Source organism: Lissotriton helveticus, chromosome 7 (genome assembly GCF_964261635.1).
Source record: "Lissotriton helveticus chromosome 7, aLisHel1.1, whole genome shotgun sequence".
Lineage (NCBI taxonomy): Eukaryota > Metazoa > Chordata > Amphibia > Caudata > Salamandridae > Lissotriton > Lissotriton helveticus.
Genome location: NC_136068.1, coordinates 149,068,142 through 149,081,540, shown reverse-complemented (window position 1 = coordinate 149,081,540; position 13,399 = coordinate 149,068,142). Strand labels below are relative to the sequence as shown.

General features: G+C 42.9%; 1 protein-coding gene across 2 annotated transcripts in view; it reads left to right on the top strand.

Moving 5' to 3' along the window:
* PHACTR3 (phosphatase and actin regulator 3) overlaps positions 1–13,399 on the top strand; it is a 581,252-nt gene that overhangs the window by 388,128 nt on the left and 179,725 nt on the right. For both annotated transcript variants that reach the window (XM_078650448.1, XM_078650449.1), the window contains one exon: positions 4,803–4,956. In XM_078650448.1, coding sequence (XP_078506574.1) covers positions 4,803–4,956 — 154 coding nt within the window. The remainder of the gene's footprint in view (positions 1–4,802; positions 4,957–13,399) is intronic.

Below are 13,399 nucleotides of genomic sequence, written 5' to 3'. Positions count from 1 at the left end.
AGCCAATATTTTTAAAAGGCAAAACGTATTTACTTTGCCAATGCTTGTTACAAGCTTCATTTTTTAAATTGTATTTTATGGGGGAGATCCCCGTAAGCCTCCCTACCCACACACCTTTCTTTATTTTTACAGGGGCAGGGCCCTGTAAGCCCCCTTCATTTTTAAGGTTGAAGTCTACTATACAGAGCGGCTGAAGACCTCTTGGGGACATTCGGAAAGCTGATCTAGGAATGCATTCTTCCCATTGCTTACCATTGGCTTTGTGGTTTGTAACTCACATTTGCTTGTGTTATATGTGCTGGCTTTATCAGTGTTAAGCTGTCCAGATTGAATTAGTTCATCCCGTGGAGCATAGCCTGTTTACTGTATTCTTCCATGAGTGCTAACTTTCTGTAAACAGGCCATTAAATTCCGTTCTTATCTTGTCACATTTGTTGTGCATTCAAAGACAGAGGTCAAATGCCAGGCTCTGTCTTCCAAGGGAGCACAGTGTTTACTTTCCTTTCTCTGATTTCAAACTGAGAGGCTGTATCTGATAATCTGGGGGATGGGGTGAAAGAGGGTGACATGTATTCCCTTTGATTCTATGTAGGGTTTTCTCATCTTTTTTCATTCGCTCTCCCTTCTTCTGTAACACCTTTTGGGCTTTGCTAGTGCTGTGACACCTTTGGGCACTGTGCGCTCTACAAATTTATTTTACTTACCTACTAAAGGCATTTTTATAGCACACAACAACTTTTAAATGTCCGTAAATTAATTGTGCAAATATTTCAGAATATATCAGAATTAGGAAACCACAAATGAAGCACATTTCTTTGTAATTCTGAAGTGTGCCTGAAACAAATATTTTAATACATGTAAAACAAATCAATAGACTAGGCAATGCCATTTCCTCTTATTATCCTTTGTGTGCTATATAGTTTTATCAGTAAAACTCTATCTCTGTGCAAATGTAATTGTCATTTCAATTGAAAATGTGTTATCTGTTATAGCAGTGCACTACCACACCTTGCATGCTCCGTTCTATGCCACTCAACTATACTATACTCTACTCTATGCTACCCTATGCACTCTACACTATGCCACTCTGCGCCACCCCACTTGTCAGCTCTCTACTTAACACCACTTCACTATATGCCACTCACACCTACTCTACTCAACTTCACACTGTGCCCTTCTACTTCACTCTATGCCACTCCAATCTAAGCCACTCTAGGCCAATCTCCTCCACTATGTGACACTCCACTCTGCTCCACTCTACGGCACTTCACTCCACTCTGCTCCACTGTACACCGCTCCACTACATGACACTCTACTCCATGCCACCCTATGTCACTCCACCCTATGGCACTCTAATGTATGACACTCTGTGCCACTTTGCTCTAGGCAACTCTACTTCTCACTAAAAACACTCCACGGTATGACACTCCACTCTAGGAAACTCTATGCCACTCCGCTCTTCTACACTCCATGGCACTTTATTTAAAGACAATACATGCTACGCCACTCCACTCTATGACACTTTACTCCACTCTACTCCACTCCATTCTATGGCATTTTACTCCACTCTTATCCACTCTATGCCCCTCCACTTTACAACCCTCCACTCTACATCACTCCACCCTATGACACTCTACACTACTCCACTCCAGTCTACGCCACTCTACTCCATTCAGTGCCACTCTACACCACTCTGCGCCACTCTATGCCACTTAACACTGGGCCACTCTACGCCACTCAACTCTATGACTCTACTCCACTCTAACACTCAACTCTATTAACACTACATTCTAAAACACTCCACCCTATGACACTCAACTCTATGCCACTCCATAAATGGCAATCCACTCTACGACAATCTATGCCTCTCCACGCCTCTCCACACCACTCTTCTCCACTCAACTCTACAACACTTTACTCCACTTTAGACTATTCCCCTTCTCTCCACTCTATTCCCCTTTGCTCTCCCCCTCCACTCTACGCCCCTCTCCTTTATGACGCTCTACTTTACAATGCTCCATGCCCCTCCACTCTACAACACCCCTCTCATACACTCTATTTCACAGTACAGTACGCCACTCTATACCACTCCACTCTATGACACTCCACTCCACCCTACTACCCGCTACGACACTCTACTCCACTCTATACCACTTCACTCTACTTCACTACATGACTCTCTACTCTATGACACTCCGCTCTATCCCAATCCACTACTTGACTCTCCACTCTATGCACTCCACTTCATGCCACTCTACTACACGTTATTCTACACCAATCTACTTTACGACACTCTATGTCACTTCACTCTAGGCCACTCAACTCCTCTCTACGCCACTCCACTCTATGCCACCCCACACCATTCTATAACAGTCCAATCTATTACACTCCACAGTACTTTATTCCACTCTTTGATACCCCATGGTAGGCCACTCAACTTTACTCCACACCACTCTACAACACTCCACTGTACGCCACTACACTTTACACCACTCTACGAAACTACACTTTACTCCACTCTACGACACTGTACTCCACTCTAAGACACTTTACTCCACTCTATACCCCTCCACTCTACTCCACTCTGACATTTTACTCCATTCTATGCCCCCCACTCTGTGTCCCTCCACTCTACGTCACTCCACTCTACTTCATTTCAATCAATGTCATTCCACTTTACAACACTCTACTTCACTCCATGACATTCCACATTACTCTATACCACTCTATGCCACTTTTCTCTAGACCACTCCACTCTTACAACTCTACTACACTCTATGATACTCTACTCTACAACACTGCACTCTACGTCACTCTACTCTATGATACTTCACTCAATGCCACTCCACTCTACAACATTCTGTGCCACTGTCCGTTAATCCACGCCACCCCACGCCACTCTACGCCCCTTTACTCCGCTCTACCCTCCTTCACTCTATGTCCCTCTGCTCTACGCCCCTCTGCTCTACAAACCTCCATTCTATAACACTCCCCACTACAACATTCTACACCACTCCTTTCTCCTTTCTATGACACTCACTCTACAACACCCTATGACACTTTGCTCCACTCCACAACATGCCCCACCACTCTTTATTATTCTATGCTCCTCCACTCTACAACCCTTTACACTACACCTCTCCACTCTGCACTGCTCTCAAACACGCCATGCAACTCTACAACATTCCATAACCCTCAATGCCACTCCACTCTATGACACCCTACTACACTCTACTCACTTTACTCTACCTCACCCTACTCCACTCTATGACATTCCACACCACTCTACTCTACTCTGTGCCACTCTGCTCCATCACGCCACTCTACTCTACTCGAAGACATTTACTTTACTCTATTAAACTTTACTCCATTGTAGGCTACATCACTCCACTCTACGCCACTCCACTGCAGTCCAGTCCATGCCACTAACTTTCAGCCATGCTAAAGAGCAGCCACACTGGTTTACAACATGGATGGCTAAAACAGATTGGTAAAGTCAATAGCTCTTACATAGACAAGACCTATTTGCTTTGCCAATGCTTGTTTCAAACTACCACCTACTATAATTTCCCCTCCCCTCAACTATTTAAATTACTTTTTTCTTTAACTCTGTTTATTTATTGTTCTTTTACATTGTTTTGTCTTCATACCTTTTTCTTATTTCGATTTAATTAGCCCGAGAAAATTATACTGAAAATAACAGACATCTAGATTTTGACCTTTTACCTCAAGGACAGGTCTGCTCTTAAATACAGTCACGTGGGAATTAAATTGTGAAGACACAGGTGGACTGCGCCGTCCTCAGTTATTTGTATTTATTTTAATTTTATGTTTGATGTAACACGTAACAAACTCCAGTGAGTTGGGGAATTATCAGTGCCAGATCATCTCAGACATTAGGGGTCAGATTTACAAGCCCTTTGTGACACTTTTATGCCGTTGTTGCGTCCCTTTTGTGATGCAGCGGTGGCGTAAACAATGTGCCATGTTGCGACACATTTACAACGTGGCTCATCTAGGGAGATGCGTCACGTTGTAAAGCCCTGCGTCACATTATACCTCTGTCAGGTATAATGTATGCAGGGTGGGCGTCCCCATGCAGGAAAGCCTCGTAAAAGTGAAGCAGTGAAATCAACAAGATTTCACGGAATCACTTTTACTACGCCACTGCATCAAAACCTCACGCCTGCTTGAAGAAGGCGTAAGGAGTGACGCATCACATTAGTAATAGGCATTCCTGAGCATTGCTGGAGTTGCATTGTGCTTACGACACAACTTCAGCAATGCGCTACTGCTACGCCAACAGATGTGTGACTCATCTGTCATTCCTTGCGCCGCGGTGTGCCACATTGTAAATGCGACGTATGCATGGTGGTGCAAGGTTTTTTTTTGTGATGCACTTGAACTGACACATCTCTGCTAATAAGCAGAGATGCGTCAGTCTAAAATCTGCCCCATGGTCTGTAAACTGTAAAATACTGCGTGTGGGGTCTGATTGAAAGCAGGTGGTGAAAATGGATGAGCTAATGTAAGTGACACAGTACCATGTAGATGCACACATGGTTTACATTATACAGTTTTGAACATTACACAATTGAACACATGCACATCACATATACCTTCAGCTAATGGCAGAGCACAATAAAGTTATTCTCGAAGAATCACAATTTTCAGTGAAGTGTGGAAGGCAGAAGGAGAACCCTCCTGCAGACTGGGAGCCAGTCATTTCGCCAGTATTCAATCTCAGTTGTTTGCAGACTGTGCTTGTTTGTTTGCAGACTTTGTTTGTTTATTTGCTTCAGGGACCTTAACAAGGAAATGTAAGAAGGAGCTGCTGGCTGTGAAACTGCGGAACAGGCCGAGCAAACAGGAGCTGGAGGACAGGAATATTTTCCCCAGGAGAACTGACCAGGAAAGGCAGGAAATCCGCCAGCAAATCGAAATGAAACTCTCAAAGTAAGGAGCGGGGTTGTGTTGACGTTTGTGGTGCTGGGTTGGAAGGATGTGCGGGATTGGTTGAAAAGAGGCGGCCATTTTCCGTCTCCGGAAAGCAATCTTCTAAATAATGCCTCGATGCATGCTTGCTCCAATACATCCTAAAGTAAGAAGAAACAGGTGTCCTTCGAGATATCTTCTCAGAGCTCTCAGGTGTCCTAGGTCCATGAACGAGAAGCTCATCCAATGAGTATTTTTGGTCTGTGTTCTGGGACTTGTAGTCCTGATTTTATTTTTGGACACACAGGTCTAGAATTCTGGATTGGATGGGCTACTCAGAGGCGCACCTTGAGTCAAATTTCGGGGGGCTAAGAAAAAATGTGGGGGGGTGATTCTTCAAGCGAAAGGCAGAGTGGAGCTGCAGGGGCCCTAAGAAGGGGTGAAAACCATCAAAGCCTCATTAACAAGCAAAAGGTCTTTAAAAGACCTGTGAAGTACTTGGGTGCGGATTTGAGTGCGCCCAGGAAGCTGTCTCATCCCAGGCTGCCACACACGACTTGGGGGGACAGCTGAAGCCCTTTGAGTCCAATGGGCGTTGCGTACCTGGGGCTACTCACACACGGACTTGGGAAAAGTAGAAATTACAAGTTTAGTGGGGGTTGATCACACCCACTAATTACTGGATGTGATAAGGACAGCACCCTCGGAGTTTTCACCGCATAAATTCCAGTGGATTAAACCTGCCAGAATTTACTGGGTCAAAAACTCCAGTAAGTACTAGGATATGCAGATTACGGTGCCAGTAGCACTAAAATCTATGGGGCTTATTTATGAGTCCCTTGCAAAACTTTTGCGTCGCCATTGCATCATTGTTTGTGACGCCGCTGCAGTGTAAATAATGTGCCACGTTGCACCATATTTACAAAGTGACGCATCTAGTCAGATGCGTCACTTTGTAAACCCTTGTGACACATTATACCTGCATCAGGTTTAATGTATGCAGGGTTGGCGTTCACCCTGCAAGGAAGACTTGTATGAGTGATGCAGTGAAATCTACTAGATTTCACAGTGAAATCTAGTAGATTTCAGTGCGCTACTTTTAGAAGCCACTGCATGAAAGCCTTATGCCTGCCTCATAGCAGGCGTAAGGGGGATGCAGTGCAATACGTATAGGCATCTCCCATGTATTGCTGGAGGTGCATCATGCTTACGACACAACTCCAGCAATGCGTGAGTTTTGCGGAGACAGATGCGTCAGGTTTCCAGACGCATCTGTCAATCCTTGCGACATGGAGTGCCGTACAGTAAATACAGCGCATCCATGGTGTCACAAGGGGGCTCAGTGAAAAGTGTTGCATCGCTGTTTTACCGCAGCGATGCAACACTTTTCATAAAGGAGGCCCTATGTTCTGCTCCATCTTTCAGGGCATAGCTTGTAGTAGGTACTATTTATTTCACCCATTCAATTCCGTATCTCCAGGTATCAGATTTTAATGGGTTCAATAAACATCACCTACCCTCCTAGGGCATTCATATTCTAGATCTAATATTAAAACTTCCAAGAGAGAAATATTCGTTATATTGTAATAATATTAAAAAATATTGAAATCAAGTAATACTTATTATTTTGTTGATATGAAGTAGCTCCCACACACATCACCTCTGAGAAATCTGTAATAAACATGTTTGCAAAATAAATTATTAAGGCGCTCATCTGAGTGCCCCAGGAACCTAAATTCGACCTCAAATGGGAGTTTGCACCAACATCGGGATTATGAGTCATACACAAACTTTGCACCTACTCTTTTTTTTTTCTCCTGGTCAATTTTCACCATGCAAAACTGGATAAAATGTGTTGGGAAATACCGCAGCAGCCAGAGCTTTGAGGCTCAGAAAGGGGAAACACACTATTTCCATTTTACTGTATCATTTTACCAGGGCCCTCTGAACGATGTCCTAGTAGGACATGTGGCAGAATAAATCTAATAGTGTGATTTTCGTGAGCTCCTTCCAAGTCCAAGGCTGCAGAGGCTTCTGCAACCAGTCAACAGGGCCCCACTGGCTCCTCTGGCTTTACTCCAGAGGGCCTCGGGCTAGGGGGTCTCCTTGCAGAGCAGATGGGCTTCCATGGCCGAGCCACGCCCCCCTCACACCAGTCTGGTCTCAACCCCCTGATGTGCTGGCTGTTTTGAACTTTTTTTGCCAGGGTTGATCTTGGCTTCCGCTCGCGTGTGCTCCACGCGGGTTCTGTCGCTCAGTGTTTTTGAGAACACGGAGTTAATGTGGTACTGGGCATGGGAGAAAGGGATCAAGCAGGGACAGACTAGAAAGCAGTCGGATCCTTGTTGTGTCTGGCAGGTCATCACCTGCCATACACAACAAATAGAATATGTTGCCCTTGGCATGTTGGTCATGGCTATTCCTAGCACTAGCTCTGCAGAATGCATTGAGTCACTCCTGTTCCAAGTACATGGGTTCTGGCCATGGAGATGGTCTTTTAAAAAAAATTGTATTTATTGAGGTTTTTTTTTTAATAACTGCGAACATTTAGCATACAATCATTACGGACAAATCTATGGATTCTCTAGGAACATGCGCATCTTTTACAAAGTTGTGATGAGAAGTAAATGGTAGATCATACCTTTATAGCGTCCCTCCTTGATCCTGAAATGCAAAACAAAAAAAGAAAAAATACAATACAATGGGCAGTGCAGTATGGCGACATCTCGGACAGCGCCTCAGGCAAAAAAGAAAATGGGCACCCCGCACTTGTCTTTATTTGTTAGTGTTTTGGGAAACTGGGAAGGGTAGAGGGAAGGTGAGGAGGAAACGAGAAAGGTGAACAACAGACTTCAGAACAGAGCTTACTACACTATTCTTTAGAGCTGCTGCAGGGAGCTCCAGTGTCCCTCTGAAGAATGGTGCCCCGGGCGAGGGCCCTCCTCGTCCATGCCAAAGGCTGGCCCTGACTGCCTATCCCACTGGCAGCGTGTCCAGTCCATTTATCCTGAAATTATTACTACACCAAAATGCTCATTTTTAAATACTAAGTCATTATCACACTCTTCCTCATTTTTTTAAAGGTCCACCCCAAATGTTCTTGAGATTTTCAAATCTACATCAATATATTTTGACACAAATAGAGTACACTTGCCCTTTGCCTCCATATACCTGTGCACTTATATAGCTTTATCTGCATCTGTTGTTCATGAAAAAACGAAAGTTAAAGGAGAGATAAGGTTGATGAGATGTGAGATGAGATGTTCTTACTGTCTCTAAGACAAAATATCAACAAATTATCCAGTAAAGATATGACCCTGAAATTAGCTCCTACCCCTCTTTTGTTCACGCATCCTTAGCTCCTTCCTCTTGGACTTATTGCAAGCATTCTTCCCACTACCTTTTGTGTGTTTGCTGTACTGCCATAAGTGGCAAGGGTATGCCCAGATGTGGGCCCATGTGCTTGTGGTGCCTCTAGTTCCAAGCTACTGCTTACTGACGAGCCCCTATAAGGGTGAAACGGGCCGTGCGTTTCTCGTATGCCGGGTCAGGAGGACCTAGTCTGGCAGTTCGTGCTGGACTGTTCCTATTGGAGCAGGTTGAAGACGGATTTGCATATGGCTGGTTCCAAACTGAGATGGGATGGTGGGCAAAAGAACAACAGGTGGAATATATAATTTTGGTTGCTCACAATTATTGCTATGTTTTAACAATCCTTTTAAAAACCATGTTAAATATATTGAAAGTAGAAGTGTTGGGCATATATTATGGTGTGGCCTAATGCATGGTTGAATCCTTTTAGGGGACTCTCATAATGGAGGCTTCTTTACTATGCAGCAGTGTGTACTCTGATGTGTTCCTTATTTGTTTGTCTTTACAACAGAAACAATAACATTCTATATATAAAAAATATTTAAAAGTTATGTTCCAATTGAAGTTAGGGAAATTAAATATGTATATAGTTAGAAAGAATCAAGATCGAATATAATTATTTTGCTTTATTAATAAATATATTTAAAACCATACAACAATCATAAAAAAATAACTTACTTTTTTAAGAAGTATATGTGCCAAAATATGAATATAATTTAATTCCTTTGCAAAGAAAGTTCTAATTCATAATCAAGAAAACAAATAATTTTTAGAAACCTGCAAAAAAGATTCTTATTTAAAACTTTTACTTAATTGTTATGTATATATATATATATATATATATATATATATATATATCATCCACCAAACACCCAAGCTTTTCTGAACGCACACAGCTGCTGTTGTTAACCATCCGGTTTATTTCATTCTTGGCGAACTGACTCCCTCAACCCAGATACAACTTTCATGCCGACGCGTTTCGAGATAACAATCTCTTCTTCATGGGCAGCTTTAAAAATGTCTTACAGAGGCTCACGCATGTCTTTATATCACCCGCCCTTAGTGGGCGTTGTCTTATACCTTAATTATGACCGTCCATAGTAAGGTGCATGCTGGGATTTGTTGTCCCTTCAGGAGCAAGTAGGACCCTCAGTGGGTTCTGGCGACATCATTTTCAGCAATTAATATTCCTTTGGTAAGGGTCCGGGTGAGGCGTCAGTTCAGTTTAAGCCACAACAACTGTGCTGCAAAAACGGGTGTTGAATCGTTCCCACCACGCAGCCTCTCTTGTTTGCGAGATGGTGCAGTCCAGCGCGGCAGGGCTGCCGCGTTTAAATTTCATCCACCAAACACCCAAGCTTTTCTGAACGCACACAACTGCTGTTGTTAACCATCCGGTTTATTTCATTCTTGGCGAACTGACTCCCTCAACCCAGATACAACTTTCATGCCGACGCGTTTCGAGATAACAATCTCTTCTTCATGGGCAGCTTTAAAAATGTCTTACAGAGGCTCACGCATGTCTTTATATCACCCGCCCTTAGTGGGCGTTGTCTTATACCTTAATTATGACCGTCCATAGTAAGGTGCATGCTGGGATTTGTTGTCCCTTCAGGAGCAAGTAGGACCCTCAGTGGGTTCTGGCGACATCATTTTCAGCAATTAATATTCCTTTGGTAAGGGTCCGGGTGAGGCGTCAGTTCAGTTTAAGCCACAACAACTGTGCTGCAAAAACGGGTGTAGAATCGTTCCCACCACGCAGCCTCTCTTGTTTGCGAGATGGTGCAGTCCAGCGCGGCAGGGCTGCCGCGTTTAAATTTCATCCACCAAACACCCAAGCTTTTCTGAACGCACACAACTGCTGTTGTTAACCATCCGGTTTATTTCATTCTTGGCGAACTGACTCCCTCAACCCAGATACAACTTTCATGCCGACGCGTTTCGAGATAACAATCTCTTCTTCATGGGCAGCTTTAAAAATGTCTTACAGAGGCTCAAGCATGTCTCACGCACCCGGACCCTTACCAAAGGAATATTAATTGCTGAAAATGATGTCGCCAGAACCCACTGAGGGTCCTACTTGCTCCTGAAGGGACAACAAATCCCAGCATGCACCTTACTATGGACGGTCATAATTAAGGTATAAGACAACGCCCAATAAGGGCGGGTGATATAAAGACATGCGTGAGCCTCTGTAAGACATTTTTAAAGCTGCCCATGAAGAAGAGATTGTTATCTCGAAACGCGTCGGCATGAAAGTTGTATCTGGGTTGAGGGAGTCAGTTCGCCAAGAATGAAATAAACCGGATGGTTAACAACAGCAGTTGTGTGCGTTCAGAAAAGCTTGGGTGTTTGGTGGATGATATATATATATATATATATATACATTTATAAAATATACTTTCTATTTATTTCAAAAGCAAAATAATTACAATGAAAACATTACAAAGTCCCAATTTTGTCTAAAAAAATAATAAATTATATAATCATTAATAACGTATACAATTCAAACAACAGCAAAGATATCCAAATTAAACATACAACAATATGTATAAATGTAATAGTTTATTAAAATCATAACACAGTTTTAAATATATATCTTTGGGGGCGGGGGGTATATTTATAAATCTGACATCAATCCTACAAATACTGGGGTAGGTGCATATAATTGGGGGTTGCCTATTTAATTCTGCAGATCCAGGACCTCATTTATGAGGAATTGGCGTAAGGAAGCACCACAATTCTTCTTACTGCACTGCCAAACACCACTGTGAAAGGGCAAGAATGCACCGTAATTATGAAATACAGTGCATTCCTGTCCTTTACTCTGGTGCTGGTTTATAATTTTCTGCCTAGTGCCAATGTAGACACACAAGGGTGCCTTCATTCCAGGCAGGATTGTTTTTGTGCGGGAAGGGGCACCTTCCTGCACAAAAAGAATCCCGAAATACTTTTTCCTCTTTCTATGTGTGCTGCAGAATGCCTGCTCTGCTCTGGGGAGACGTAAGGTTTTGGTGCTACCGCAGGTTTATGTGATTAGGTATATCTGGGGCAGTGTCAAAATCCATTGGTGCTGCGTGGGAAACCCCCCTGCAACCCCAATGGAATGTCTCCTTGACGCAGAGTAAGGCAAAGCAGCAACTTGCACTGCTTTGTCTTGCCCCATATCTGAGGCCATGAAAAGCCACGCAGAGTAGCGCTACGTTGCCTCATAGATATGATTGAGAGGCTTATGCTGCCAGAGCGTAAACAAAAGTGACACTCTGGCGGCATAAGCCTGTCATATATAAGCCCCCCAGTCTTGCAAACATTAAAGTATTGGCTTATAATTGGATGGCATATTACTGTTCTTATTCCAATCTTACAAACAGTGGGGGGATTACATATAGTTGTCGAGAGGGGGCAGGTATTACTATTCTAACTTAAGTCCTACAAGCATTAGTGTAACAACATATGATTCAGGGGTGGCATATTACTGTTCTAACTCAAGTTCTACTGGGGAACCTTAACACAATTGAGGAGGGCACATTTATTATTCTAATTCCAGTGCAACAAAAGTTGGTAGTAATTACATATAGTTGGGGCTTATTTTCTGTTCCAGTTTCACTCCCACTAACATTGAGGAAAATGCATATAATTGGGGATGCATGTTTCTATCAGAACTCAAATCCTTCAATTTAAAACTTTTAGATCCAAACCTACACACATTGAAAAATGTCAAGTAATTTTATAACAGGAGCCATTTATGTAAAGTTATCTTATATATAAATAATGCACTTTATATAAATGTAATATATATATATTAATATTATTTAAAAAATATTTCTGATTTAATACAAATTACATTGTTTTTCAAGAATAACAACACATCACTGCTAATATTGAAACTCAGTACAATATTTTAAATTTTTATTTATTTATTATTAGGTTTTTTTATTATATAAAAATACATACATTAATTTTAAAAATAATAATTTGAATAATATAATTTATTTAAATACTTTTAATTGAATATATTTAAACATTTATCTTTTTATAAAAATCTAGGGCCTCATTTATGAGGCCTTGCGTCAGTTTTGCGCTTACGATGCGTCACTTTCTGTGACGCATCGGCGGCGTAAAACATGCCTCCTGTTGCGCACTATTTACAAAGTGACGCATCTAAGCAGATGCGTCACTTTGTAAACCCCTGCGCTACATTATACCTCCGTCAGGTATAATGTATGCAGAGGGGGCGTTCCCCTGCAAAAAGCCTCGTAATAGTGACGCAGTGAAATCTATGAGATTTCACTGCGTCACTTTTAGGACGCTGTTGCGTCAAAATCTTGCGCCTGCCTCACAGCAGGCGTAAGACTGACGCAAGCCCTTTCACATGGGGCTTTCCCCATGTGAAAGGATGCATTGCTGGAGTTGCGTCACTTTTGTGACACATCCAGCAATGCGTCACTTTTGCGCTCACAGATACGTCAGAAATACTGACGTATCTATAACTCCTTGCGCAATGATGCGTCATATTGTAAATATGACGCATCATTGGGGTCGCAAGGAGGGTGCAATGAAAAGTGACGCATCACTGTTTTCTCGCAGCGATGCGTCACTTTTCATAAATGAGGCCCCTAATGCTTTATTATTTTTTGTTGATTTGAGCACAGGATGTGACCTTTAGTAACTCTAGGCCTGATTTCGATGCTGGTCGAACTTCCATCCAACCGGCACCCTGGCGGAAGCAGGACCGCTCGACTAGAAGTTGGCAGTCCCTTTGGCTGCATTATGCATTGCAATTTCAAAAAGGGGGTGGTGATGGACAGAGTATCTGAGTTAATCAGAACACTCCTACCCAGTCAACAGATCAGGGCTTGATCCATCACCGTTTTTTAGCTCACTGCACCATCCCAGTTCTGAACCTGGCTATATGCAAATTAGTCTGTCCCTGGCCCAGTGCATCATGGGAACAGGGCAGACCAAACTACCAAGCCAATTCTTCACTGGAAAGGAAACAAGCTTCCGGGGACCGGTTTCTGGCATTACAGCCATCTTCGGCCCGGCTTGCTTGAATCCTGATGGTGCAGTGAGCAAGGGACTCATGTCTGAG